Below are 26,816 nucleotides of genomic sequence, written 5' to 3' on the forward strand. Positions count from 1 at the left end.
AGGCGTCCATTTTAGAGCATTCTCTGCGAAGCTTGCTACGGATTTAGTGGACCTTCTTTTTCCATTCGCGTGGCCGTTTTCGCGGATCCACAGGCGCGAATGGGGCGACCTGGACCGGGAGCAACGGACTCGAATAGGATATGTGCAGTAAACAGACTTGTTAATAGACCCGTTCACCTGTATGTACCGAAGTGCTGTCCTTTCGAAAAAAGTAAAAAAGAAAAAGAGGGGAGGGATATCGCATGGCCTATAAGCTCCTGCGTATCAATAAGTCCCGATGCTTACCCCGAAATACTGCTTCAAATCCATTTACTGAGCCGGCTTAGGATTCCATCCTTAACTTGCTCCATGTACAAAACAGATAGATAGATAGGAAAAAAGTCAATACGGAAAGGTTATACGCGCCATTTTGCTAAACGCTCGTCACAAAAGTACTCTCAAACCGATACCAGCTAACCAATGGGCCGTAGAGCTCATGGTGTTCGATGTTCCGTGAGCCGGGCACGTCTTATAGCTATAAGACGCTCCGCGTGTGTTGCGTACTGAACGGAGAAGGTAATAGTTTCCAGAAGCAATGCCTTCTAAAAATACTCACTTCACGTTACTACCCATGGATCTCACAAGCCGCTGAAGTCGCTAAGGATATACAATTGGTCATCATCATGTCGTCTTGTACTTTTAGATACATGGTTTTAACGTGTTTTTCGTTTTCTTTTTTTTTTCAATTTTTAACGACCGGTTTTGGTGTTCCGTCTCCGAGTGTAGCGCACTAGCGTGTAAATTCGTGTCACCTGGGGAAGTCGGATATCTTATTTAGCAATTTTATTAGAACCGAGGAGACAGGAGCCTGTTCTTTTTTTTCCCTTTAGGTCTGTACCGTACATGTTTCCTTGGGAACCAAAGCGATTTACTGCTGATCTCGTAAAAATCTAGCCAGCTGGAGCTACACTAATTAGTTAATGAAGATGTTGGCGCAGGGGTGTTCAAGTACGTTTAGTTATTGCAAACAAGTGTCTGAAATATGAGATATGAAAGTCACTGAAAAGGTTAGCCAGCTGTAGGGATCGAACCCACATCTTCTGGATTACCGGTCCAGGACTCTACCAATTGAGCTAAGCTAACACGCCTCTCCAGCGACTTTGGGCGAAGGTTGCGGAAAGTTTAGCGGTCGCAAGGTGCAACATTTATATATACCGGGTGTTTCTCGGAGGTCCCTCGGCTGAATAATTCGTAAGCAGGTGGCTCTACCGAAAAACTTTCTTTTCAGTGAGCGGCTCCTTTGCGTACACTCATTGATTACATCCAATTCCTAACTTTTAAATTTCATTTCGGACACTTTCGGAACCTCAATCGAGAAATATTCCAGAAAAAAAAAAAATAGATATGACGTCGACACCTAGTGAGTAATTCGAGTAATTTCGAGTAGTTAATTGGTTTCGATTTACACATTTCTTGCGCGGAGCAGCGTACCAATGCCCTCTTTCGCTCAGCTATCCGGCTGCCGTGTTATGTGTTCATCCGCCTGGTTGACACGCGGGGATGACGGAAGATACAGTTACACTTCGGTATGGTCTTCTCCTTCTCTAAACGACTAGCGCACAGCGCTCGCGGTGGATTTGTCATCATCACAAACAAAGGCACGTAATCTCACCTACAGAACGACAGCACAGCGAGCGCTGGGTACCAATCGGGTAAAGAAGGAGAGGGAATACCGAATAGTCTCTTCAGCCTGTTCCTTATCTTCCGCTACCCCCGTGTGCAAACTAGGCGGATGAACACGTAACTGGCAGCCGGATAGCTGAGCGAAAGTGCGATATGATGCGCTTCTCCACGCAAGAAATATGTAAACCGAAACCAATTAATTACTCGAATAATCGGAAATGTCGGATTTTTGGCTGGAATATTTTTCGCTTGAGGTTCTGATCGGTAGAACAGAGGTTACGAAAGCGTCCTAAGTGAAATTTAAAAGTTACGAATTTTAGTTAATGAGCGTATGCACTGCTCAGTCCTTGGGCGACGTCTCTGGGCTGCTCACAGAAAAGAAAGTTTTTCGATAGCGCCATCTGTTTCCGAATTATTCAGCTTGTGGACCTTCGTGAAACACTCGGTATATTTATTAGTTCTCTCGAGGCAAGTACTACAAAGTGGAGTGGTGCTTGCGTAAAATATTACACAAATAAACGTCACATTTCAAAAGAGATAGAAGTGAAGGCAAGTGAGATGTTTCCAGTATTGCTTACACTTTACTGTAATATCAGCCATGAATGAGTCCGACAACAGTATCTCAACCAGAGAAACTACAGAACCGGAAGTATCAATGCTGGTAATTCACGAAGCGGCAATTATTCTTCATTTCCTGTCGGAGAGAAGGTAGGAAAGAATTGAACGAGAAATGGTTTCCCACATCCGTCTTCGTTTCCCGCAGCGGAGCCGATGTGTGTGTTACAGAGGAAAGAGTGAGCGGTAGAAAGAGAGACAGAGAGAGAGAAACACACACTCGGTCAAGAGTAGAGCTGCACTGCTGTTGGTTTTCTTCTGCCACTCAAGACTGGGGTGTCAAGCATTATAGGTTGAGACATGAAACAACTCTTGTGGGAACAATTAAGGATATACCTTTTTTTTTCTCGCAGGATATATGCGCTGTCAGGACACATGTGTGTCCGGACACGCACGTATACACATATGTGTGCAGATAAAGATAACTTGATTTCGTTAATGTCGGACGACGGAACGCATCACTCCTGGGACGTGCACTCCGTAAGCGCCTGTAAAGGATACTTTGCCACACTATGACTTACGTTGTGGGGAAGCCAGCTTCATTGATTTGGATGACGGCCAGCGGGTGTACGGAACAAAGCACGTTTTTGTTGCACAGGGTTGATGAACGTATAACTGTGTGATATGAACAGTCTAAAAGACTAATAGAAAAAGTAGTTTTTTGTATTTGCATGAAAGCGTGTACGATAATAAATAGTAGTTTGAATGCTTTTTTATCTTTTTATCGCTTGTGTTGGCCGTACTTGACTCAGTTCCGACTTCCCCCGATTGCCACTATTTGGTGATTTCTACAACCTCGTAGTTGTCAAGGAAGGTAGCCTCCTACTCAACATAAAAATTAAACATAAAAGTAGGATGCAAGCGAGCTGGTAACAATCAAGAGATAATAACATTCCTTGAGACTGAGGGAAGACAGCGTCGAACAAGAATAATACTTGTCCTGTTGCTTATTGCTCGTCCTTGTCTTCCCTCAATCTGAAGGAATGCCATCATGTTCCGATGAATCGTGTTACTCTCCTTCGGCGTTAAGGCAATCTTTCTTTCATCTATCAGCAGCAGACAGCATTCGGCAATCGAGGAGCAGGAACCTACAGAGAGGCATAACGTTCAAGTGAACAACTTTCAACACCTTCGGCAAGTGTATTTAGAATGCGTGTATTTAGTAGTATCGCGTAACGTTGCATCGCGGTAGATTACAGTATAATTTTGTAGCAGCGTTCGCGCACATTTTACTTGCAAAGTACGACTCAAAATAGTCCCCATTTATGGTTACACGAAACAAGTAAAGCGCACTGGGTTGTCGTAATTACGAAAATTAGCATATTAGGTTTGGAAGCACCTGGCACTAGCATTAAATTTCTAGCTCTGGTTGTGAAAAAAGAGACATGAAATCAATGTGCAAAGTAAATCGCTCGAATGAAGCACTCAGTTATCCTCGTAGTGCCATATGCTTAGCCGGCAAAAAAAGAAAAGAAAAAATACAGAAAAAAAAGAGAAGAAAGCCAACACATATTTGGAAAACCTTTCGGACATCCAGATCTACAGTGTGTCCAAGCTAAAGTGCCCTAGGGTATAAAAAAAGCACAGTGAGTCATAAGTAGAGCGCGAATTTTCATGCAAATCATGTTTTTTTTTCTTCTGCTTTTCACGACATAGTTTCGTATCTGAACGATGAAAAAATACTTTTGGTTTGGGACCGATTAGGAGACCCCTATGGTGTATATAAATGCATGTTTTGCACGTTACGGCATGCTCCGCATGTAAATGCACCGATAGTGCATATTTCGCCATATTTCCAGATGGCCAGGAGCGAGAGCTTTCTTCTGCCTTTTAATTAAAGCTTTGCTGGCTTAGCGATGGGTTTGGCTCCTCTTTCGCGAGAAGTTTGGTCAGAATAGGACATTCGCTGAGCGTGTATGGCTGGTGGACTGTACTTCCATTTCTCCTATTTCCTTGCCGTTACGAAGACTGGCGGCGTTCCCATTTCAATCTGCACTGTGGTGCAGTGCCGAATGCGAAGCCTTCAGCTGCATGATTTACATCTGTAGCTCAAGCTGCCTTTATTTTGTGCTCCTGAACGAAGGCAGTTTTATAATACCGTGTGATCCCCAATACACTTGGGCGATGAAGGAATTAAAAAAAAAACAGTCCAATCTTTTAGTAGTGGGAACACAATAACTCCAGGGAATGAAAAACTATTTGGAATAAAACTTTAATATTCACAAGCCTTCGTGCAGAACCTGCATTTCATCAGCTGAGGACAGAAAACTTCTTCACCTGATGAAGTTAAGGTTCTGCAAGAAAGCTTGTGAATATTAAAGTTGTATCCCAAAGAGCGCTTCATTCCCTGGCCTTATTGTGTATCTCTAATACAATGCTCAGATTTTGTTAAATCATAATTAGACGCATTTTCATTAGACGCATTAGTCATAGACGCACTTTCATACCAAAAGCGATTAAAACATGGCATATATTCACTGTTTTCAGTGCATATTGCGAAGATTTTTGGTGCATAGTTCATGAATATTTAGGAGTTTTTAGTGCATATTTATCCGCGCTCTAGTCATAAGCGAATGAAAGCAGCAGAATATTGTGAGGAGTCGCGTGTTCTAATCGCCTGTATTTTTTCATGGTGGCTCATTAATAAACGAGGGAACTAATTAATGACATTAATTAGCTAACTTCTTAATTATTTGTCTCAGGGCCGATATGTGAATTGGAAAGTTGTAGAGCGCGTTGAGAAACACCAATCGCAATTGTTTCCTACAGCGTACGCTTTTCGTGGCGCAAAATCGGAAGGTGTACCACATGACACGAGGCGAGCGCAGCAACGCGCGGGCCTCGATTTCAGAGCTCTCAGCCGTACAGAAAAACTACTACATCCGTTATCTGCCGAGAAGTGACCTTCAGGTGAGCGCCGGCAGCTGCTGACGCATCCGGGAAGGGTTGGGTACGCTATGCTGAAAGGCGATAATGTATCGACAGGAACGAAATAAACAATGCAATTCCTTTAGAGTTCTTTTTTTCACTTCAGTTTTTTTTATAAAGTAGATATGTTCGCATTCAATGCGAAAATACACATAAAAAGGTGTATCGGTTTCGTTTACGCGATTCTTTCACGTCGAGACTAATCAGTCCACATTTGTGCGAGCAAGCGCGATAGGTGCACGCAGAGCTGTAGCGAGGTAAGTTTACGCCTAGGGCAGAGTAAATCTGAAGCGCCGTTCCCCCCTTACCCACTGCTGTCAGAAGCCTTGCAAACAAAGAAATGAAAACGCTTATGTGGACTGCCGAGTTCGTAAGTTCAAATTTTCTTTGTTCCCGCTTTATTCTGTCCAACCAACCTGCCAGGGCCTGCCGTTCGGCGCCCTCTTTGGCGAGGGCACATGATCCGGCTGCCCCTCTCGCCCCGTCGCTACGGCTCTGGGTGCACGTGACTGAGTCTCTGTATAGCTGTCAGTCAATCAGATACGAGCAACGTGATGTCACAATCTCCAAAAGAATCAGGCTATTCGCTTATCATGTATGTTTTCCTAAAGCTCACTATTGTTTATAGGGAGGTTTAGGTGAACGTAGAAACTTCACGATAACGTTTTCGAAAACATGATAAGCCAATCGCCTGATTTCTTTGGAGTGGGTGACATCACGTTGCTGATATCTGATTGACTGCAGCGATACGGAGTCGGGAAGGCGCTTGCGACTTTCTAAAACTCCCGTATTCCATTCCTGCTGACAATTTATCGCCTTTCAGCATGGCGTACCCAGCCAACACCTTCTAGATAATCTACGAGGGGTGTTCATGTCAAACCAGGACTTTTCTTACTTACAGGCGAGAAATTTGTTTTTGTTTTTGAACGTAATCTCCAGCTGCACTAATGCACTTGTCCCAGCGTTTCACGAGGGCTTGGATGCCAGCAGCGTAGAAATCCTTACCGGGGCGTAGCAGGCATGATCGGACCGCATTTTTGACCTCGTCGTCGCAGCTGAAGTGGAGGCCCCCAAGGAACGCCTTCAGTGACCCGAAGAGATAGAAATCGCTGGGGGCGAGGTCTGGACTGTAAGGGGGATGTGGCAGCAACTCCCAGCCAAGTTCCTGAAAGGTGCATGTCGTGAGATGCGCGGTATGCGGGCGCGCATTGTCCTCTAGGAGGAGCACTCCTTTGGTGATGAGGCCCGGCTGCTTTTGCTTCAGCGCCTTATGCATATCCCTGAGAACCTGGGAGTAATATGCACTATTGATGGTGGTACCACTTGGCAGAAAATCAACATGAACAACGCCAGCCAGAAAACCGTGGCCATGACTTTACCCGCAGGCGGGGTGCTTCGGAACTTCTTGGGAGCTGGCGAGCCCGAATGCTTCCAATCGTCCTGCACTGATGTACGGCCGTCTCGGAACCGTTTGCACCACTCAAACGCTTTGCTGCTGCTAAGTGTATCGTGGCCATACTGAGCCTGAAGTGTTCTGTGAATTGCAGATGAGCTTACGCCTTCATTCACGAGAAACTTCATGACAATTCGCTGTTCGATGTGCGCGCTCATCTCGTTGTTGGCCATCTTGTCCAGCACGTGTCTTCTGTTTTGCACCAACTTTGGACCACCACGTGGTGAATGCGGAGACCCGTCGCGTGTGAAAATGACGAAAAAGAAGTAGCGCGAGCCTGGAGACAGACACTCAGGAGACAGAAAGTACCGGTTTGACTTGAACAGCCCTCGTAGATAGATAGTCTAGATAGATGGCGATACATAGATGTGACGTCACCGAAAGACTCATTGAAAATGTATGACAGCCGGACCAGACGCGTGACGTTTTTTAAAAGAGTGCAGAGGCCTTCTCAGTCATCTAGAAGGTGTTGACCCAGCCCTGCTCAGATGCGTCAGCAGGTGTCGCCGCTCACCTGAAGGTCGCTTCTCGGTAACGGATGTAGTACTTAATAATAATAATGATGGTACCGTGACGTTACACGTAAGGTTTGTCTGCCTATAGTATGGCGACATGTTGCACGTGGCGCGGGGTAGGAGTGCGCATAATTTCGACTACGTGAGGTTCTTTTGACGTGCGCAAGAAATATCCGACACACGTTGCTGGAAGCAATGTTTACCTCCCCCACATTGCTGCCGTCCTGGGCCGTGTTCGAACCCGTGATCTTGAGCGCAGCAAGCTTAGGTCACACGTTACCGACTGAGCTACCGAGGAGGGCATGTAGTAGTTGTTCTGGGCGCCTGAGAGTTCTGAAATCGAGGCGCGCGTGGGGATGCGCTGGCCTCGTGTCACGTGGTACACTTTCGAATTCCGCGCGCCTTCTTTCTTACCAGGGAAAATCTCCACGCAAGGTGTACGCTGTAGGAAGTTGCGATGGATGTTTCTCGAAACGCTTTGCAACTTTTCAATTCACATCTCGCCCCAAAGACGAATAACTAAAAAGTTAGCTTATTAATCAATCCGCCACCATGAAAAAAACACAGGCGCTTAGAACACGCGACTGCTCACGATATTCTGCAGTGTTCATTCGGTTATGACGCACCGCGTTTTCTTTAAACCCCATTAGCAGGTTAGCTTGGGCATCCTGAGAAATCGCTGCTCCGACTTGCTTTTATCTGCCTTGTCCTATGTGCTGGTTTGACTGACTGCGTGATTCGTGCGTTACAAAATTTAACGCAGAATCAAAAATTTCCTTGGCGTACCAATGCCTTATCAGCATATTCTTTACTTGGTTCGAATCATTTTTGAGCTGAATGAATAAATAAACAAAATACAGAAGCCGACACTGAAGATTTTTGTTTAAGTTTTATTTTGTACAAGCTTTCGCGTGGAGGTCCACGCTTCCTCAGGTACAAAGTGAAGGTACAAAGTGAAAGCGTGGACCTCCACGCCAAAGCTTGCACAAATTAAACTTAAACAAAAATCTTCAGTGTCGGATTCTGTATTTTGTTTATGTGATCTACAGGACTTGATTACCCTCTTCGTATACGCTGCTGAATGAATAGATTAGAAAGTTCTAACTTCGATATTAAGGTTAATCATATCAGAAGCACTCGAAGCAGGAATAGAACTTAAAGGTTCAAATCTGTGTCCTCTTTCAAAGCCGGATGGAATGAATTCGATCCGTTGAATTCGATGCGGATCATGGCCCGAATCGAATGAATCGAATGCTCGTCGAATGAACTTCGCAACGTTTGAATGCCATAGTATCTTCAGTGTAAAAGAGGAAGGTTTAAAAAATCACAACCTTAGTAACTGCGTTCAGCAACTTACTACGTAATTAACTTACTGATATCATTACGGATGTGCACAGTTAAACCAAGTCATGATAACTTGTTTGTAGTTCCATTTTAACAGCGTCGTGTAAGAGATAGCAGCATAGTTATCGTTGCCAACAAGCTAGTACATCGTTAACCTGGTTAAATAAAGCGATAAGATAAACCCACATCACCACCACAAATAGGGTAGAGCATCGCCCCTCGGATGAAGCTCCCCATTCACCATCATTAAACGACGTTGTTGTGTAGAGATAAGCCGTTCCTCACCAAGGTCTTATGTGTTAAGAGAGGCATAAGCGATTTGTATCGATCCGATATCGTTGGCTTATCGCAGATCAAGAAATGAAATGAAGAAATCAATACTAGCGTGTATTCATTCTGCTGCGACGTCTGGATTTCGAAGTCAGAATCGTTATCGTTATTGTCATCGTTATATATGCAGGTCGCGAGCAAAGGAAGGACTCATTAGCCGTACCGGGGACAGTAAGTTCTGCTCACGATGGTATTGATTTTACGAAATGTTCAAAATGTGCATCGGCACGTGAGCCGTTTAAATCGGTTGAGGATTGGTGTGTTTTTCAGTGAGGTAATGAGACAAGGTCATCAAAACTCAGTGTTCGTGTTTAGTTCGGTCAACTGGATGTGTGCTCTTTTTTCCTAAATCGGTTTCTGACTTACCTGGTGACGTAGCATATGCAGCAGTGGCGCTCTGGTACCCTTATTTCTGAAGGACCACCGCACCAATCACAAAAGGGTGACCACACTTATCTCGTCCCGCATGTAATCCTTCAGGAAGAACGCAGAAAAACACCAGATATAAAGTCCGCCTGTTAGGAATGAATTGAGTACCTATACTGCCTCAATTCTCTATCAAGGCCGCATGAGATCCCCATATAGCCTTTTTTTAGAACAACGTTTTTGCGTTTTGCTGCTTTTCAATTTTTCTTTTTCTTTTTTTCATCGTACAATGTACGTACGTAATACTGTGACTATTACCATACAATAACAAGCGGAAAGGAAAGGGAGAAGGAAGTAAAGTTGTCTTTCCAGCTATATAGTTCCCGCGGTTAGTGAAACGCCTACTGTTCCACAGCTCTCCCATTTTGGTGGTGGTGATGGTGGTGGTGGTGAAAGTTGTGGGCCTCACAGAGGTGGGCAACGTCACGACTGGCGCCCTGGGGAATGTGCGTCCTGGGCCGACTTCTAAGCGAACTGTGCCGACGTATGTCTGAAAGCGTCTGAGGAAAATCCCGGCCAAACCCCGGACAGCACAGCCGGCACCGGGATTGAAACGCTATACCAATGTACGTACACACGAAGAACGGCCACCAATGAAAATATGGCATTTGCAAAAGTTCCAGGGAGCAGCGCGCGCACTGGGGGGCATGCCGGGAAATGCTGTGCAAAACGACAGCGACGGTGCATACACCGGTACGACGACGATGACGGCGACGACTATCGGAGACGACAGCAAATCGCTGTAGTTTTGCACAGCATTTCCCGGCACGCCCTGCCAGGGCGCGCGCTGCTCTCTGGAACTCTTTCAAATGTCCTATTCCCCATGCCCGTGCGCTGCCTTTCAAGAAATAAGAACTTCACTTAAGATACTGCACGTAGTACTTCTCCACGATGAAACACGCGAAAGGGACCAAAAGCGCGAGGAGGAAGAAGTGTTCCCAGTGCATTTATTTTAGGATGGAGGCTGCTAATGCAATGATGCATGTTTTAGTAGGTTACGAGACAGCTTTCGATAACGAAAGCGAGAAATATGGTCCCCGTAATGCGCATTATTTTCGCTCAATGCTAAAAAATGGAGCAAAGAGAGAAAACAGAAACATAATACTGCGAGCATTGATGAAAATTTATAACGGACGTCGACTAGCGATGGCGTCGTAGAGTTACGCGTTCTTTTCACGTTCCTGACTGAAAGGAAAGAGAAAATGCGCGTCGATTCACAGGCAGAAAAAAAACTGAGAAAAATGCATTTGCATCAACTATAAAAAAATAAATAAAAATAAAGATATTAATAACTTTTGGTTAGTTTCCATTTCGCGAAACTCAATGCAGAGCGTCCGGAATGTCAGAAAGGAAGCTTAAAAATTGTGAGAAAATGTACTGAAATGGCTGGTGCTTAGAAAAGGAAGAAAAAGTGGATGAAATAAAAATTGAAGTCAGTAAACGTCTTGTTATGCGTCGTTTCATTATGTTCCTCGAAGATCATCCGGAACATAGTAAAGGCAGCATTACATTTCTAAGAATGTACGTACATTGTTGAGTGTAGTACACTTCTTATGAAGTTATACGGGGGATCAGAAGAAGGCACTGACGAATTTCATGAATGCACCACATTTTTGGTGCACGGTGCGTCCCGTAGGCATATTTCTGACAACGAAACCAAAACGTCATCCACAAAACCATGACAAAAAAAAAAAAAAAACATTCATGAACTGTGAGTGTGAGAGGAAACCCCATTATGATAGGATGAACACAAACCCTGCAAGAACAACCCTAACGCGAATTAACAATTACGGTACGACAGCGGCTACAACGCAATATCCCATAAGGGGGGAAAAAAGGAAGTCGGGAACACCACAGAACGCGCAGCTAATTTAAGACGACGTTCAATAACCATTCAGATTCCACTCATTAGCACATAATTACTCGATTGAATCATCTCCTTTTTCTTAGAACCACCTCCTCCCTCACCTTCCTCTAGTACCGTTCCTTAAGAACAATGCAAAGAAATGGCGCTTACTGCTGCACAAATCTTGTCCTAATTTGACTTTGCCTTAATTAAGGTTCCTAAGTGAGTCATCCCTTTCTTCTTTCTCTCCGCTTATTCCCCCATCTTGTTCGTTTCTTCGCGGACAGCTCTTGCCCGTCTGACTGACGAACTGCACTTCCATCGCTCTCCACCTCCCTTACACTTCTCTCTTTATTTTTTTTAAGTTCTCACTCTTGCTCGTTTAATTACACCATAAGCAAGAGTGGATAGCGTTAATGAAGTTATGCCTCCGTCTCGTATTTTTCTTCGCCTTTTTTGCTTCACACTTCTGGGATAAATTCTCGAGAGCATCGTGTCACCAAAAAAACTCGAAGTACAGTTAGTAAAAAATAAAGAAATGGAGGGGGCCAGGAGTTGACTCCTCGGGATCCGCAAAAAGAAAAACACATTCAAGTACACATTTCCTTCCCTCTCCTATGTTTTCTTTTTTTCTGTGGTGAAACCGATGAAACTTCTTTAATCACGTGATTAAAAAGATACTTCCCAATAAAAAGTACAGAAATATGGAAACATGCATAAAGAGGAACGTCCAGCAACTTGAGTGAATATCGATGAACTTAGACCTTATTTAATTTCAGCAGACCTCCTACGTTGAAGTAATAACAGCAAAAAGGCAATATTAAAAAAAAAAACACAAAGCGAGCCGGTTCTTACACGTCAGCTGAGGTCTGAAGCGGGGACGGGTTTGAAGTGTCAGTATGTTTTTTCTTTCTTTTTTTCGGTGATCGTGAGGGGGTGCTTGAAACTTAATTAGTGGGTAATTTATGAAAGGAAGTCGCGTGACATCTGCCGATGCTCATTTGCGTATCTTTATGTATATTTATAGTTTTTCTCTCTCTCTTTGGTGGGGCTGTCTTGAATATATCACGTCCTCAACGTATACGAGAGTGAACGAGACTCTTCGTGACGTCAATACGAAACCAGTCCTGCGTCGAATACACAGTTGTCGCTACCAGCTTCATCATAAACCGTCCGAGTGATAGTTAACCTTGTGAAGTGTTACTGACGTCATGGAAACGTCAGTAACGTCATGATGACGTCATTTAGAAAGTCTAGAGACACAGAACTTAACAAAACTACGCCGCATAGCACTTCTCTCCTACCATCATACTGAACAAAAATAGCTTTATTTTGAGATGATGAAAGGGGGGTTCATAGCCAGGGGCGATATTCTACCCCATTGCTGAAAATTACGTCATCGTTACGTCATGGGAATGACATCGTTTTCTTCCCTGACTTGTTGAAAACGAGGATAATACGCCCCTTTTACGACACTTATGCAGTTACATCAATCATTCAGTGCAGTGTGGTTCCCCAAGGAGCACACAATATTGGGCCCATATTGGCTGGTCATTGACGATATGGGTCCAATATGGGACCCGTTTCCCCAAGATTTGCCCCATATTAGGAAAATCCTGTTACAGTGTTACAGTTACATCCTGTTAAATCTTGTTACAGTAATACAGTGTTATGTGGTGCAGGTCTGTTTTGGGAATGTTACTTTTACCCATCTGACTGTTGCCTATTTTGTGCGTCCATTGCAGATGCACGGTGAAGACCCAGTGCCAGAACGCCACGTGGACCCTGGCGGAGCGCAGTTCCTCTCCCCGTTGGCTCTCGCTGGGCTCCAACAAGTGCATCGACTTTCTGGCCGTTCGCCCGAAGAAGCTGCCTTACCGCTCCATGGCTATGGTGAGTCACTCATTGCGCGAGAAAGTTTACCATCCCACTGCAGACCACATAGAAATCGTGAGGGGAGGGTGTACATGACAAGCTGCAAGCGAGAGAAACGAACAAAAGCGAAGGTTCTGTAACCGAGGGACGCCCTCTCCCAAGTCTACCCAAGGCTGGGACACATCATAATAAATACGATCACTGTACTTAAACGTCGCCTCGGCATTCCTGGTATCCAATCCAATCCAAGTCGTGTCTTTCGTCCGCTCGTCTCTATGTGTGAAGTGAATTTGTCTTAGCTTTGCCACGGAGATAAGGGAAGTCTGACCGCTTAAACGACGCGGCATAGTCGTCAAAGGTCCGCCAATCAGGACTTGCTTTCGGCGGCCGTAGCTATGGTTACGAGCCGCTTTAAGCCGAATGAGCAGCCACTGACAGCCACAGAAAGCGTATGTTTGAAATAGTCTACGGCGAGTGGCTGACCCAGACGACATCGCGCTTCGATGTGTCCACGTGCTGAAGGAATCAGAGAAGGCGTCAAGTAGTATTCGTCTATCTAGGTGTCGCTGCCACGGCCCTTCTGCTCTGCCTTGGCATTTTTACTATGCAGTCCGATCCAAACCACGGTTTTGTACTTACACTCGATGTATGAGGTGGGGTTGCCTTGTTTGCTATATCATCGAGTACCTTTCCGCAGAAATTGGGTATTGTCCAGTGTAGACCATCCGCGGGACCTGTGGGAGATACTGTTAGGGCTCCCCCATCTATACTTGTCAGATGTTGAGACATCCATATTCGCCATCCTGGCTATGAGCGGCTATATGAGGCCACATAGGCAAAATCTTGGCATTTGCACTAAGAGTTACAGACCGAGTCAAAGTATGCGCTGAGACAGCATGAAACTACGGAACATACCCTCTTTCACGCATTCCTTGTTATCGAACTCACTCGAGTTAAGCAAATCGCATTAGTGCCAAACAATACATACATTGAGTCGGTACCATCGATGTAACGCACAAAAGAACGAAAAAGACGACACCAACCACGTACACTTGCGGTCGTTTTGCCGCATCAACATATTAATCTAGTTAGGCAACAAGAATATATGGACTGCTAAAGAAAGGCCCTACGCGGGACGTGGTGCTTAGCTTCATACATATTCACGCCGGTTAGAAAGAGGCTAGCAAGGCTGCGCGCCTCCGGAGTCTCCCGCGCGCTGAGATCTGCCGCTAATCAAATCTCGGTTGGCTGTTTTATGGCATGGAACTGCGGAGTAGAGTCGAGTATGTAGTCACTTATCCCAGTGGCTTTGCGATGTGGACCTGTTGTTATTGTACATGGGACTGTGCTCTTTTTTTTTTTAATTCTTTTTCGGCTTTGTGTGCGCTGATTGCGCGTTCGTACGCCCTGCGAAGGACCGCGCTCTTGGAGTGCTGTAGGGTCGGAGTTCTGAGTTTTCTTCGCTGAATTACGGAGATTCTGAATGTATGTAATTAGGTTTGTGGATTCTGTATTCGCCGCGGGGTCTTAAGGGACGGTCGATACTGTAGCGGAGAGAACGTTCTGTTTCTTGGCGTCGCTCTCGCCCTGGGAATGAAGCGAATGGGTGATGAAGGATGAAGTCTTCGGCTCAGGTTTAACAGTGAAGAAATCAGCATGACTGTACCTTCTCACTCTTAGCGATATTTGGCTCAAGATTTACGTGTCGTCAGATCGCTAAAAATCTGACAAAAAATAATAAATATGGGAGTAAAATATCGCCAAGCTCTGAGTTCAAGAAAACGGCTTCTCGTGTACTCTGTCATGCGCCATTTTGTGACGCGTCTAACCTGAGAAGGAGTTTTACAGTAGGTTATATGAATGTCGCCGCACAGTTGTTTAGCGGCGATATCATCGAATAAAGAAATAAAAAGCTATGAAAGTGGGCAGAAAAAAAAGCTATTATGTCGTAGTATCCCTCTCTGAACTACACCTGTCTCCCTTTCGCGTGTGGTCTACATCAGCTATTCACAGCTCAAATTTGGAGTGCTCAAAAAATTTATTTTAGCTACGGAATAGCTGTGGATGCCAAATACAGTTGTATAGTGGCAATAGAAGCAGGCTCATCGAGGAACAAGTTGAAGGGATGCAAACGAGCTGCTATGCCGTGGAGAGAGGTGCCGTCTCCGTGACGCTCAGGAGCGCTTTGATCGGACGATCATTGGGCGGTCGAGAACGGACGATCCTTGTGTACAACTCGTTGTTTAGCGTCCGTGGGCTTAAAGGAGCACTTAAATGCAAAAACAAGTTGGCTTGAAATTTCGTTACACCCTATGCTAATTTCGTACTTCTTATCATAATTCAGAACTTTGATTCCGTTACGAAGCTTGGGACTCTTTCCTGCGGGTTACAGAGGGTTTTCTTATTAATATTTTTTTTTTAATTTCGTGTTAGCGCCGCGAAGCAACTGTGCCTATAAGCGGCGTACAGACGTGGACAGATGGAGAGAGAACAGCAGGAAGGAGTGGGGGACAGGGGGGTTAGTGTGCGTCCTGGGCTGACTTCAGGGGGAACTGTGCCGACATTCGTCTGGAAAGTCTTCGGAAAACCCAGGGAAAACCTCAGACAGCACAGCCGGTGACAGGATTTGAACCCGTGTCACCTCCCAGTTTCGGCGTGGAAAGCGATCACCTTAACCACTATGCCACTGGAGCTGGTAGAGTGTCTTCTGCTTCGGCGCTAAGCAGTGGACGACGCTTCAGCTCGTGCATCGGTGTTTTTAGTCAATGCTGCGCGTGCACGCACGTGCCACGCCATGGAGCAGTCCCGTTGAAAAACAAAGTGCGCGTTGCGAAGCGGTTTGGCGTCGCTGTCCGGAGGACGTAAAGATAAATGTTGTCAGTAGAACATTCGCGACAACTGTTGTGGGCTACAATTCAGCGAATCGGTAATAAAAAAATGCACCAGTGTGCATCATGCCACGCATATACGGAGCACTACGATCGGACCCGTTCAAAATCTACACGCGCACGACAGGTATGCGCGCGTTCCTCCTGCTGTCTCATTGGATGTCTCCAATATTTGCATCCTGGGGATACGATTCGTTGCCGCCAAAGATGGCTTGCGTTTTTCTTCTAAACGGTAGCGTTGTGTGAACTAATTTTGTTTGAACTGTACTAATTGAAACGCGGGCTCTCATGTGAAAGCAAGTTGTTTTTGAATTTAGGTCCTCCTTAAGAAGATGCTACTATATGACAGGGAGACCTTCTGTAGTGCAGACAACTGTTAGGGTATGTCTGATCAAAATAGAGTTTGGCAACATGACGCGGGGGACTGGATTTCTTCTTTTTTCTTTTTTGTATCTTTTTTCGTAACCGAATACGCTGCGCATAATTAAATTATCAGGAGCACATACAGTAAGAATCTCATTTCGTTCCTCGACCCTTCGGACAGTTTTTTTATGAAAGCATACTTCTACCGTTTCTCAAATGACACGCATCACATTCTCAATTAGCAACACTCCACTTTATTCTGCACGTTTTCGCTCCGTCGTCCCTATAGTACGTATGCCGTCATCATAACTACCGCTGTCGCCATGATTAATTTAAAACGAAGTTCCTTCTTTCCTAGCAACACCCCCGTCCCCTCATAAGTTTGATACCGAAAGAGCGGCAAGGCTGGAGGATGCGCGTAATATGTAATACGAGACGCTACGTCGCCTTTCGGATGACTGGTCCCGCCCCGTATGGCCGGCAGAAGTAGTAACCTCTGACGCAGAGCTTGACGCAAGGCTGATGTGAACGGTAGGACAGTGATGCGTGAGGGATCTTACGTTGAGGCCGCAGTGCAACTGAATGGAACGCTTTCCCCCCTTTTCATTCAGCAGCACGTGCATGGTCGTAGGGGGCACGCGTTCACATTGTCCCGTTGTGCACTGACGTTGCTGAGTATAAGCGGCGGCGCTGAAGTCATGGCAACGGAGAACATTCGTCAGAGGGGCACTAAAATTCAAAAATAAGTTCACTTTAAATTACGTTACACGCTATGTTGACTTCGTGCTTGTAATCATAATTCAAAAATTTGATTCCGTTGCGAAGCTACAATCAAAATTATACCGGACTCTTTCTTGCTTCGGGGCGATACAGTGGACGACGATTCAGCTCGTGCATCGGTGTTTTTAGTCCATGCTGCGCATGCACGCGCGTGCCACGTCATGGAGCAGTCCCGGTGAAAAACATAGTGCGCGTTGCGAAGCGGACTGCCGTCGCTGTCCGAAGGACGTGAAGATAAATGTTGCCAATGGAACATTCGCGAACTGTTGTGGAACAGCGGAACTGTTGTGGGCTACAACTGAGTAAATCTGTATTGAAAACTACAGCAGTGTGCATTATGCCGCGGATATACAGAACTCTACGATAGGACCCATTGCAAATCCACACGCGTATGATAGGTATGCGCGCACTTCTCCTGCTGTCTCATTGGATGACGCCATTCTTTGCCTCCTTGGGATCCTATTCGTTGCCGCCAAAGACGACTCAGCTTTCGTTGAGTTTTTTTCTCTTCTAAACTGTAGCGTTCTGTGCACTAATTTTGTTTGAAGTGCGTGAATTGAAACACGGACTTTCATTGGAGAGCAAGTTGTTTTTGCATTTTAGTGGCCCTTTAACGTGTTGAGGATGAGATCAGAGAAAGAGAATGACGTATAGCAATAGCAACTTGGTGGCACGACTTATGCACTGCCATTTTGGATATTAATGCTGTGGTGGTGGTGACGAAAACCGGCTTGCCGTTGTTGGCCTCACGTATGTGGGCTGCGTCACGACTGTAGCCAGGATGAGGATTAATGCTGTGCTGAAACGACACGTACTTATATGGCGAATCACACTGGTGGATCTGTCTTTGCCCTTTCCTTTCCATTTTCCCCTCTTTGCACCCCGGCACCCCGGCGGAGAATGCGCCTTCCGCTGGTAGATCCGGAATAGATTCCTGCGTTTTGCTGCTCGTTGCAGATTAACTCGCTCCACGACGGAGCCAACCGTCTTGCTCCTCAGAACACTATGCCTTTGGGCTTGTTAGTAGTGCAGCTTGCGTCAGAGTTAACTTGAACGCCATTGCGGCCTGCGCGCCCCGGTGGTGCTTGGCAGAAATAGCGGCGGAGGATATTTTTTTGGTCGTTTATTTACAGTTGGGGGGAGGAGGGGTGGCCCTCGTTACGAAGGCGTTGTTTTCTGCTAGGAGCTGCCAGGGTTGCTCTATTCCCGGTTCGCAGACTGCAAGGGTGTTCAAGTTAGGTTTGACGCGAGCCGTACATAACGCAGCGTGAAGGCGCTAGAGGGAGCGCTCGACGTACATGGACAGAGGGACATGAGGCGAGAATTGCTTCCACCAAAAATTTATTCGGCACGAGATACACGAGTGTATACAGTATACCATAGGTTCATGGCATAGGCACTCACCTTAGATAAGCCAGTTCTTTAGCAGACAACGGGAAGGATTTGTGACAAAGGCTACGAACTTTTCCGCCCCTATTCTCTCTGTGATGATCTTGCTGTTGTTATTAGCGATCACGGAACTGTCGTGAAATAGTGGTTTACGAGCGCACGTGGAGCAATGTTGAGCCGACCACACTTCTTTTCATTTCATTACATTACATTTACATTATCGCAATGTCCCCTTAATCTGTCGTTTAAACAGGGACCTGTCTAGCACACATGAACGCGGGATGCAATATCCTGTATGTTGCTTGCGTATTCTTTATCAGGACCCCTTTGCGTACTGTTGCATTCCCTCCTGTCACGCCCATCACTATTAGTCACTTTACATAGGTTCCATAATGACCATGACCATAATGTTCCATGTGACAATGACGACGACGTCTACCTTAGCTCCCTGAACTAATTTCTTTACGTGGTTGAAAACCCTTATCTATTCGTAAGTAGGGTATGGCTGAGACGTTTCTTGCACTGGCTAGGAAAGCTAGTTTTCTGTGGGAATTATTTAATGCGACATTATGCACAGCACTGTAATCAGCATACTTGTATTCAGCTTACAAACAGGCACCTCAAAAGTGTTCAGAAGATTTCAACATTTTAAAGAGGCTGGTGTTAGGCACAGCTCATTTCTGATTGTATAGAATTTCAAACATTGGCACCGAAGTATCTTATACTGTACAAACCATAATTATTTCAAATTCCGAAAAGCCGAGTGAACTCTAATTCAATGCATGTCTCTGAAATGCACCGCCGCATACCTCATACAAGTAAAAAATAAAATAAAAATTATAGTACCCATTATGACAATACAGAAAACTTCTATGCCTTGGTTTACATGGAACCCCTTCGGATACAATCACATCATAAACCCTAATCAAGCTGGAATTGCCTTTGCATTACCCAAAATTTCCATAAAAAATTCACCAACCTACTAGAGATAGAAAAGCATAACAAAAAATCACCATCATACATTGCCTTAAGAGTGGCATACCGTCCCTAAATGCGAAGAGCCCTTGCATTTGCTCTGAAAGCTGCTTAAAAGCACCCCGCCCCTGCTTCCGTTGGGTTAATTCAACATGCTGCCGCCGTTGGGCACTGAACGTGACACGAGACCAAAGCAAGCGCACACAAGAGGTCCAAGTTAAGGCCCAAAGTTGAATTACCGCCCCCCCCCCCCCCAATCTAATTGGAAGTGACAGTTACTTAAAGCATGCATAACCGGATTTGATTGGGCGAAAGAGGTGTCAGGCTGCGCCCTTTTTTCCGTGGTTGCCCGACTGCATGATGCGCGACGAGACTTTCGCAGGCCTTCGCCTGTCGTGACGCCGTTGTCACTTCGAGTTTTATTAAAAAGGGACGGTTTAGCTTCTGACTGCAGCGGGGTTGCTCGGAAGAAGCGGTGTGAAATGTTACGCGTGAGAGCTTCGGTGAGAAATTGCTGTAAAGTTGCACAGAATGGAAATACTCTTTCTGAATATGTTTGCGTGTTGTTCCGTTTGTCGTGATTACTCAGTGAGGATGATATTTTAATCAGAATGCTTTGACGCACCAGCGAAATAGTGGAAGGGTGAGTGGTGCATTAAGGAAACATGAGTTCTTCCAGCAGCTGCTATGGTGTTAAACAGCCACGACCCGCAAAGTTCACGAAGGAAACTCACACACGTATAGGGACCTTCACAAAACTTTGTGTCATTTTAGGTATTTGGATCATTTGGTTTTTAATTTAAGGTGGATTTCATTTTCCTCTTTCCCTCTCTCATATTTTTATTTTATAAGTTAGACCATGTAATTGGCCAGCCCATACGACATCTAAGCGTGCATTCTATGACCACGACGGTGGTGGTTGTGACAGTAGTTGCGATGAGACCGGCTTGCCCACGGCACTGCATTACACTACACTACACTACATACCGCGCTCCTTGTCAACCAATATTAAAATGATATTGCTCATTCCTTTTATTCCTTGAAAATGGGAGTCACGCACTTTTTTTTTACCTTTCGCACGGACATTAACGGTCGTAGAAACGAGTACAATTGCTATTTTGAAGAAGTCATTAGAGTCTGCTGGTGTTATTACTGCACAGCTTTCAGTCCACTGTATAGCAATTACGCCCCATTTTAGTTATCCGACACTGAAGTTAACTCGGTGATGAAGGGCAGCCATCGACCTACTTTGAAATATTACCTACCTTATTCCTACCTTGAAATTTACTTGCCAGCACTGCAAATAGACCCTAAGCCTCGCATAAATGTCGGTGTATATACTCCTGAAAGCCGTGGCAATGTATCGAGTCTCACAAATCACGAAAACTACTCTCTCTCTCTCTCTCTTTATAGAGTGTACCGTAGCAATTTTCGCTATTGCCGTCTTGTGAGAGTCCTGTTCCGAACTTTCGTTGCTCCTTTTGTTGCTCCTTCGTTGCTGCTTTTTCCTCGATTGTACTATACGCCTACTTTCCTACCAATGTAGGTGGAGCTTGTGATCAACCAGTTGCCGCAACTACCGTACGGCGCCCACTACCTGTGCGTTTACGGAAGCAGCCAGCCAATCCAAGCCAGAGTGACGCACACTGGCTTAGCGTGCATGACGCCACTGGTCGCAGCCAGGCCTCTCATACCTCCCGGAAAGGGTAAGCGCTCGTCTTTGCAAGCACCGTCGTTTCTCTGTGACATATGGCTTAACATTATACGTTCGAGTCTGGCTCCAAGAAAGCTCTACGATCTCGGCCATGAGTCATTCAGTGCATGACTTTGTGTCCTCTTGCGCTTATTCTGTACGGCAGTTCTGAGTACCTAACGATAATTCCTGCGCTACTTCAAGTGTATACGGGCAATAGCAATGTCCCATAAAGGTTATCCTTCGAGGGACTGCGTTCCTCTGGAGCCCTTTAATAGGGAGAGTTAATAGGCTGTCGTGGAACAGTATATACCCGAACGCTTTAATGATGTTTTTGTTTGTTTGTTTTCTTTTGCAAATGGGACGTGATGTTTTAGTGTGTTTGTTATTGCATTGTGAGCGCTTTGTGGTGTTTAGTGGCTTGGGTCGCGTGCTTTCTTTTTGTTGTTGTTGTATTGTTGTGCTGTTTTGAATTACGTTGTGTTGTGTGTACTTTATTGTGGCTTTGCCTAGACCGGGGTTTAGTCGCCTTTTGCAGATCACTAATAAATGAAACAAACAAAACGAAAAACAAATGCAGCTATGAATATGATGTACCACACAGCAGTGAATGAAACAGTAGACTAGCTTGGAGTCTAAATTACCAAGCGGGGATCGTTTCCCAGCGTATTCTCGGAACCCTACAGCGAGGTTTTGGGTTTGTGGGGGAGGGGGAGGGGGCGCAGGCTATTTTGCCAAAGTAACGTGGACCAAAGCCACCCCTGAGTGAAGTTGCATCGAAAAAAAAAACTGCGGTGGGCTGAAGCTGAGTCCCCTTTCTCAAATTCGCTTTTACGGGAAATGGATTTTGAGCTAGTTTTACAAGTCGAAGCGTTTGTTATATTTCACCCCAAGCCATGGCGTACATCAGTGTTGAAGATGGTCATTTTTGTATCGGTCTCCTTCAGGAAGCAATAAAGCGTTTTGTGTCATCTGGCTTCATCGATTAACCGTACTGATATGGTTATGCAAACTCTGTGTTACATTGTCATTTCAGATCACGTGAATGTTAACCTGGCTGTGAGGTCTAGCGAGACAGACACTGACTTTATTCACCGGGAGTTCGTCTTCTTCGACTGTGGTGTCCATAAAACGTACGTGCTACAGGACAAATGCACTCCGATCACCAATTCTTGCGATCGCGTACACACATATATGTATGTAAAGTGTCCCTATGGACCAAAAGATGCTTGTCTTATTTCGTACTATAAATCAACCTCGCCCAAAGACAGAGTATACGCGAAATAAATTCAATTCAGTTCAATTCAATAAATGCCGTCTTGATAGCATTGTGCGCTTCTATATTAATTTTCGAAAGAAACAGGGAAGCTTGATAAACGTAGTTGACTAAAACTATATAGTTTCGGATTATCGAAGAGTAGCTAACGTCATTGGGAGCTCTGGTATCCGTCTTCTACGAACGGCGCACCGTCTCCGCCCTCCATCCCACGTTGGAAAATTGCCAGGTGCTGTGGCGAAAAGACGGAAATCGACATTGAAAGGTTGCCAGGCGCCTTGGTAGATTGGACACCTCATGACCTCGTGACGTCATACGTCTCAGAACTGGGAATTAATTTGATGAGGAATAATATTTTGCGAAAATACAGTGTGAGACACGTAGATAATGGCATAAATTCGATAGGATTCTCAGAACTCGAGGGTTATGTCGCAGTGGCGCTTTAAGAACTGCATTAGCAGTTATATTCACGCATGTTTTATTCCCTTTTCCAGATGCAAAGCATGCGTCATGAGCTCTTGGCCTTGCAACTGGTGCCTTCACGAAAATCTCTGCACGAGCAATGCGACCGACTGTTCCAGACGGGTCATCGTGGGCGAGAGTGTAAGGCTGCTGACGTACTGTGTTTTTTAATGACAGTTCATTGAAACGTGAACAGTCGATGAGATGATTTTCAGCACAACTGATTTATTAGCATGATCGACCGCAGCACTCGCAAAACTCGCTGATCAAGGGACGTCAACACTGCCCCAGCTTCAGCATCGACGATGAGATCCTTTTGCCCCACGATGCTCGCAAGGAGATTGCGGTGGAAGTGAAAAACCTGCTCACTCCGCTGGTAAGACACACTTCAGTATACGTTCATACACTCAATGAAAAAAAGGTGTAATTGTGTTCCTTTTGGAGCGCAAATTCATTGCCACACCCATTAGCAAATGCACGGAAGTTCACGGGAAGTTGGTGTTGGTGGTTTAGTTTACTACTTGCGGTGCCAGGAAGTAAATGAGTGCGTTAAGTAGGCGCCCCCTCTTTTGGCGCACTCAAATCGGGAATATGAGACACCCGGAGCGGCCACTAAACAGCTAAAAACAACTTTGGAGCGTTACATCGCTCGCTGGCTGATGCCGCTTCCTGTTGTCTGCTCAAGAAATGCACAGAAGGAGTTGCACGTTGGCCTAGTTCGAACCTATATAGCAACGTTGGAAGAGCCGTCAGCGGTTGTGAAGGCTTTACCTTGTAACAGCGAATGAAATGGAAAAGATGGGAACACACAGACGCCATAGGAGCTGTTCGATGTGAAGATCACTGTATGACGTAAAAATAACAACAACTTTATTTTCGACCTTGGAGAGTGGGGAGTTTCATCGCCACAGGCGTTACTCTACCCCATTGCTGGATGGAATGGGGGGAATAAAATAACGAGGCCCTTCACAATAACGATCGAAGTCCGATGGTGTCCAGAAATGTCAGAAGAGCTTTGAGCGCAGAGCGTTGCTGGGCTGGATTGGGCCAGGGACCAAGCAATTTCGATAGGGAGAAAGGGCGAGAGTCCAGCTGACGAAGAGACTCGGAGAGTGTGGTTCGGGAAGGTTCGTAGATGTCGTAAAGATGTCTGCATTAAAGCAGCGAATTTCCCGCGTATAACCGCCGCCGATACCCGCGTGGGAGTTGTACACTAATAGAAGGGCATGATAACAGGTACAAAAATATCACAGGTTCCCGAAATGGGGGCATTGGGCAACAGGGTACGTCCGTATTTTGCTTCCGAGCTCACATTTCGAACTGCTGGCACTCAACAGGAAGTACGTCACGGAAAATCTGAAGCACCCTCGCGCTTGTCTGCTGCCATGCACCTATTTGAAACGAGCGCGAAAAGCAGCACGGAGCAGTACGATAAAAAGAAAAACACTCGCTCTCCGAGGCGCCTACTTAACGCACCCAATGTCAGGGTCAAAGGAGTAAAATGGGGCGTTAATGCAGTCTAAGGGGACTAGAAACTAATTTCCCGCTGTTTGCTCAGTGTTTGTTTCTGAGAGTTTACAGGACTAAATTAGTCCCGTATGGCAACTGAACTGGCTGTCTTCAAAGCAGTGTTCGTTGACAGGTTGCATTACTTGGTATCAAAAAGGTGTGTTCATCTATGTGCTATTTGAAATTTAGAGCTTCCGCAAAGTCGTTACACATTATTTTTCATGCCCTAACCAAAAATTGTTGCCGCACTGGGCATATCCTCCGCTTTCTACCGACGCTACTATAGAGTGCAGCAGTGTTAAGGCGGACTCACTTCTTAGGAAAGTCCATGGGGAATTTTTGTTCGCAGGGTTCTCGTGAACCTCGCTAAATTTCTTTACGAAACCAGTACAAGCGTGTTCTCCTCGAGTTTATCTAGGGAATGACCAATTTTTGAAGGCTTGACACGATCCACTGATTTTTGGCGAATTAAAGTTTCTCAAATTTTTAGTACATGGGAGTCTATGGGAGATGCAACAAAAGCGCTTCTCTCGGACCGCCCACCCGTGATATTTTGGCCAAATGATATCATTCCCTAGAGTTGCAGTCTGGGAATTGGTTGCAATCAACAAATTCGACAAGCCTTCTGCAGTTTTCCAGGTCCCTGCGATAAAAATAATGGCTTTGTCGTTTGCTAGCATGTTCTGCATGCTGGCTCCGATATTAGTTCCTTAGAACGCGCGAGAAAAGCAAAGCGAAGACAACAATTTTGGGACGGTGCAGCCAACCCTCTCTGGAAGTGAACGTTATCTAGATCGCATGAGTCCGCCACAAGACTTATTTTTCATGAAAGATGTTTCATAAAGAACCGTGGATCGCAATGTAGGCACTAGGTTTAAGACAATGATTTATCCAGACACCTCCTAGACCCCCTAACACCCCCCCAAATCTGAAGGAGCCCCCCTAAACTTTTGTGAGATTGCCAATACTGCATCAAAAGCATGTAAATACACCCCCTTGCGGAGCTCAACATACCCCCCACCCCCCACCGTGAGGTCCGCGCTGATGGGCTGCAAGGCATCAACTGAGGCACGCTCGTTTATTTCCTCGTCATCGTTTAGCTCTTGCCACCGAGGGCGCTACAGCGTTCATGTGACACTTCACTAGAAATTATGGTCATATTAGCTTTTCTCAATCTCATATAGTTACACACCTATGCTAAAGGCTGCCTAATAAAAATGGTATACTGCCTTCGTTCCCCTCGTTTGGTGGGGATCAATATGTTAATCCGAGGCATATTACCTCCGTTTTGCAAGAGAGGACATGCTAATGTTTCTAAGAAGGGTGCGTCTCTAATCGGCTTCACTCGGAAATACGGAGCACAAGGTTTATGAAAAGCCTGACTGCACGGTTGTGTTAGCGTCGCCGTGCAATGTCGTCCACACTCGCAAAGCAGAAATTCATCGTTTGTGTGTGTCCCTGCGTCCCTCCTGTCTCGTCGTTGCCTTCGGAATCGGGGTTAAGTTGTCTGTATCAAGAAATTCACCGCACAACACACTGAAGGCCAAGCATTGCGCACAATGGTATCACTTCTGGTCTCTGGAAGGACCGGGGCGTACGCATTTTTGTGACAATTAACATTAATGTGCACATGTGTACATTAGTGTCCATTAGTGTACAGGTGTGCACCTTTTTGTGACACTTGAAAGGCTTGTTCACACATACGGCAACAGCGGACAGTGACGATGGACGGCACGGCAAATCGCGCGGTTTTCTCGCCGTTATGACCCTGTGATGGGTGAGACTTATGTCTAACTTTTGCCGTGCGGTGACCTCGGCGTCGACCAATGTGCACTGCGTACCGCCGCTTGAAACCTGCCACGGCGAGAAAAGAGACAGTGTGAACAGCCACGGCAGCACGTCGCCTTGCCGTTGTCGTTCGCCGTCCCCGCCGTTGCCGTATGTGTGAACTAACCTTAGTTAGGTTAGTTAGTTAAGGTTAGTTCACACATACGGCAACGGCGGGGACGGCGAACGACAACGGCAAGGCGACGTGCTGCCGTGGCTTCTCTCCGCTGTCACACTGTCTCTTTTCTCGCGTGGCAGGTTTCGAGCGGCGGTACGCAGTGCACATTGGTCGACGCCGAGGTCACCGCACGGCAAAAGTTAGACACAAGTCTCACCCATCACAGGGTCACAACGGCGAGGAAACCGCGCGATTTGCCGTGCTGTCCATCGTCGCTGTCCGCTGTTGCCGTATATGTGAACAAGCCTTTCAAGTGTCACAAAAAGGTGCACACCTGTAGTTTCGAACAAAGAAGGGGACAGAACGATATCATTGGGTAAGATTGCTGACTACAAGCGTGTTATGTTATCTGTGACACTTCTTTTGTGACACTTATTCGGTTGTGCTAATTGTCACAAAGAGGCGCGCACCCTGCGCTTTCCACAAATCACTCATGATAACCTGCGCAATGCTTGGCCTCCAGCGTCGTATGTGGCGAAGTT

The 26,816-nt window shown here is 45.8% G+C and overlaps 1 protein-coding gene across 1 annotated transcript in view; it reads left to right on the forward strand.

Moving 5' to 3' along the window:
• Positions 1 to 26,816, forward strand: part of LOC135388262 (plexin-B-like) — a 394,287-nt gene that overhangs the window by 316,474 nt on the left and 50,997 nt on the right. Inside the window, exons 10-14 of the mRNA XM_064617693.1 lie at positions 12,865 to 13,012; positions 20,936 to 21,095; positions 22,119 to 22,215; positions 22,853 to 22,961; positions 23,068 to 23,196. Of these exons, the coding sequence (XP_064473763.1) occupies positions 12,865 to 13,012; positions 20,936 to 21,095; positions 22,119 to 22,215; positions 22,853 to 22,961; positions 23,068 to 23,196 (643 nt within the window). The remainder of the gene's footprint in view (positions 1 to 12,864; positions 13,013 to 20,935; positions 21,096 to 22,118; positions 22,216 to 22,852; positions 22,962 to 23,067; positions 23,197 to 26,816) is intronic.

The sequence above is a fragment of the Ornithodoros turicata genome, chromosome 3 (genome assembly GCF_037126465.1).
Source record: "Ornithodoros turicata isolate Travis chromosome 3, ASM3712646v1, whole genome shotgun sequence".
In the NCBI taxonomy this organism is placed as follows: Eukaryota; Metazoa; Arthropoda; class Arachnida; order Ixodida; family Argasidae; genus Ornithodoros; species Ornithodoros turicata.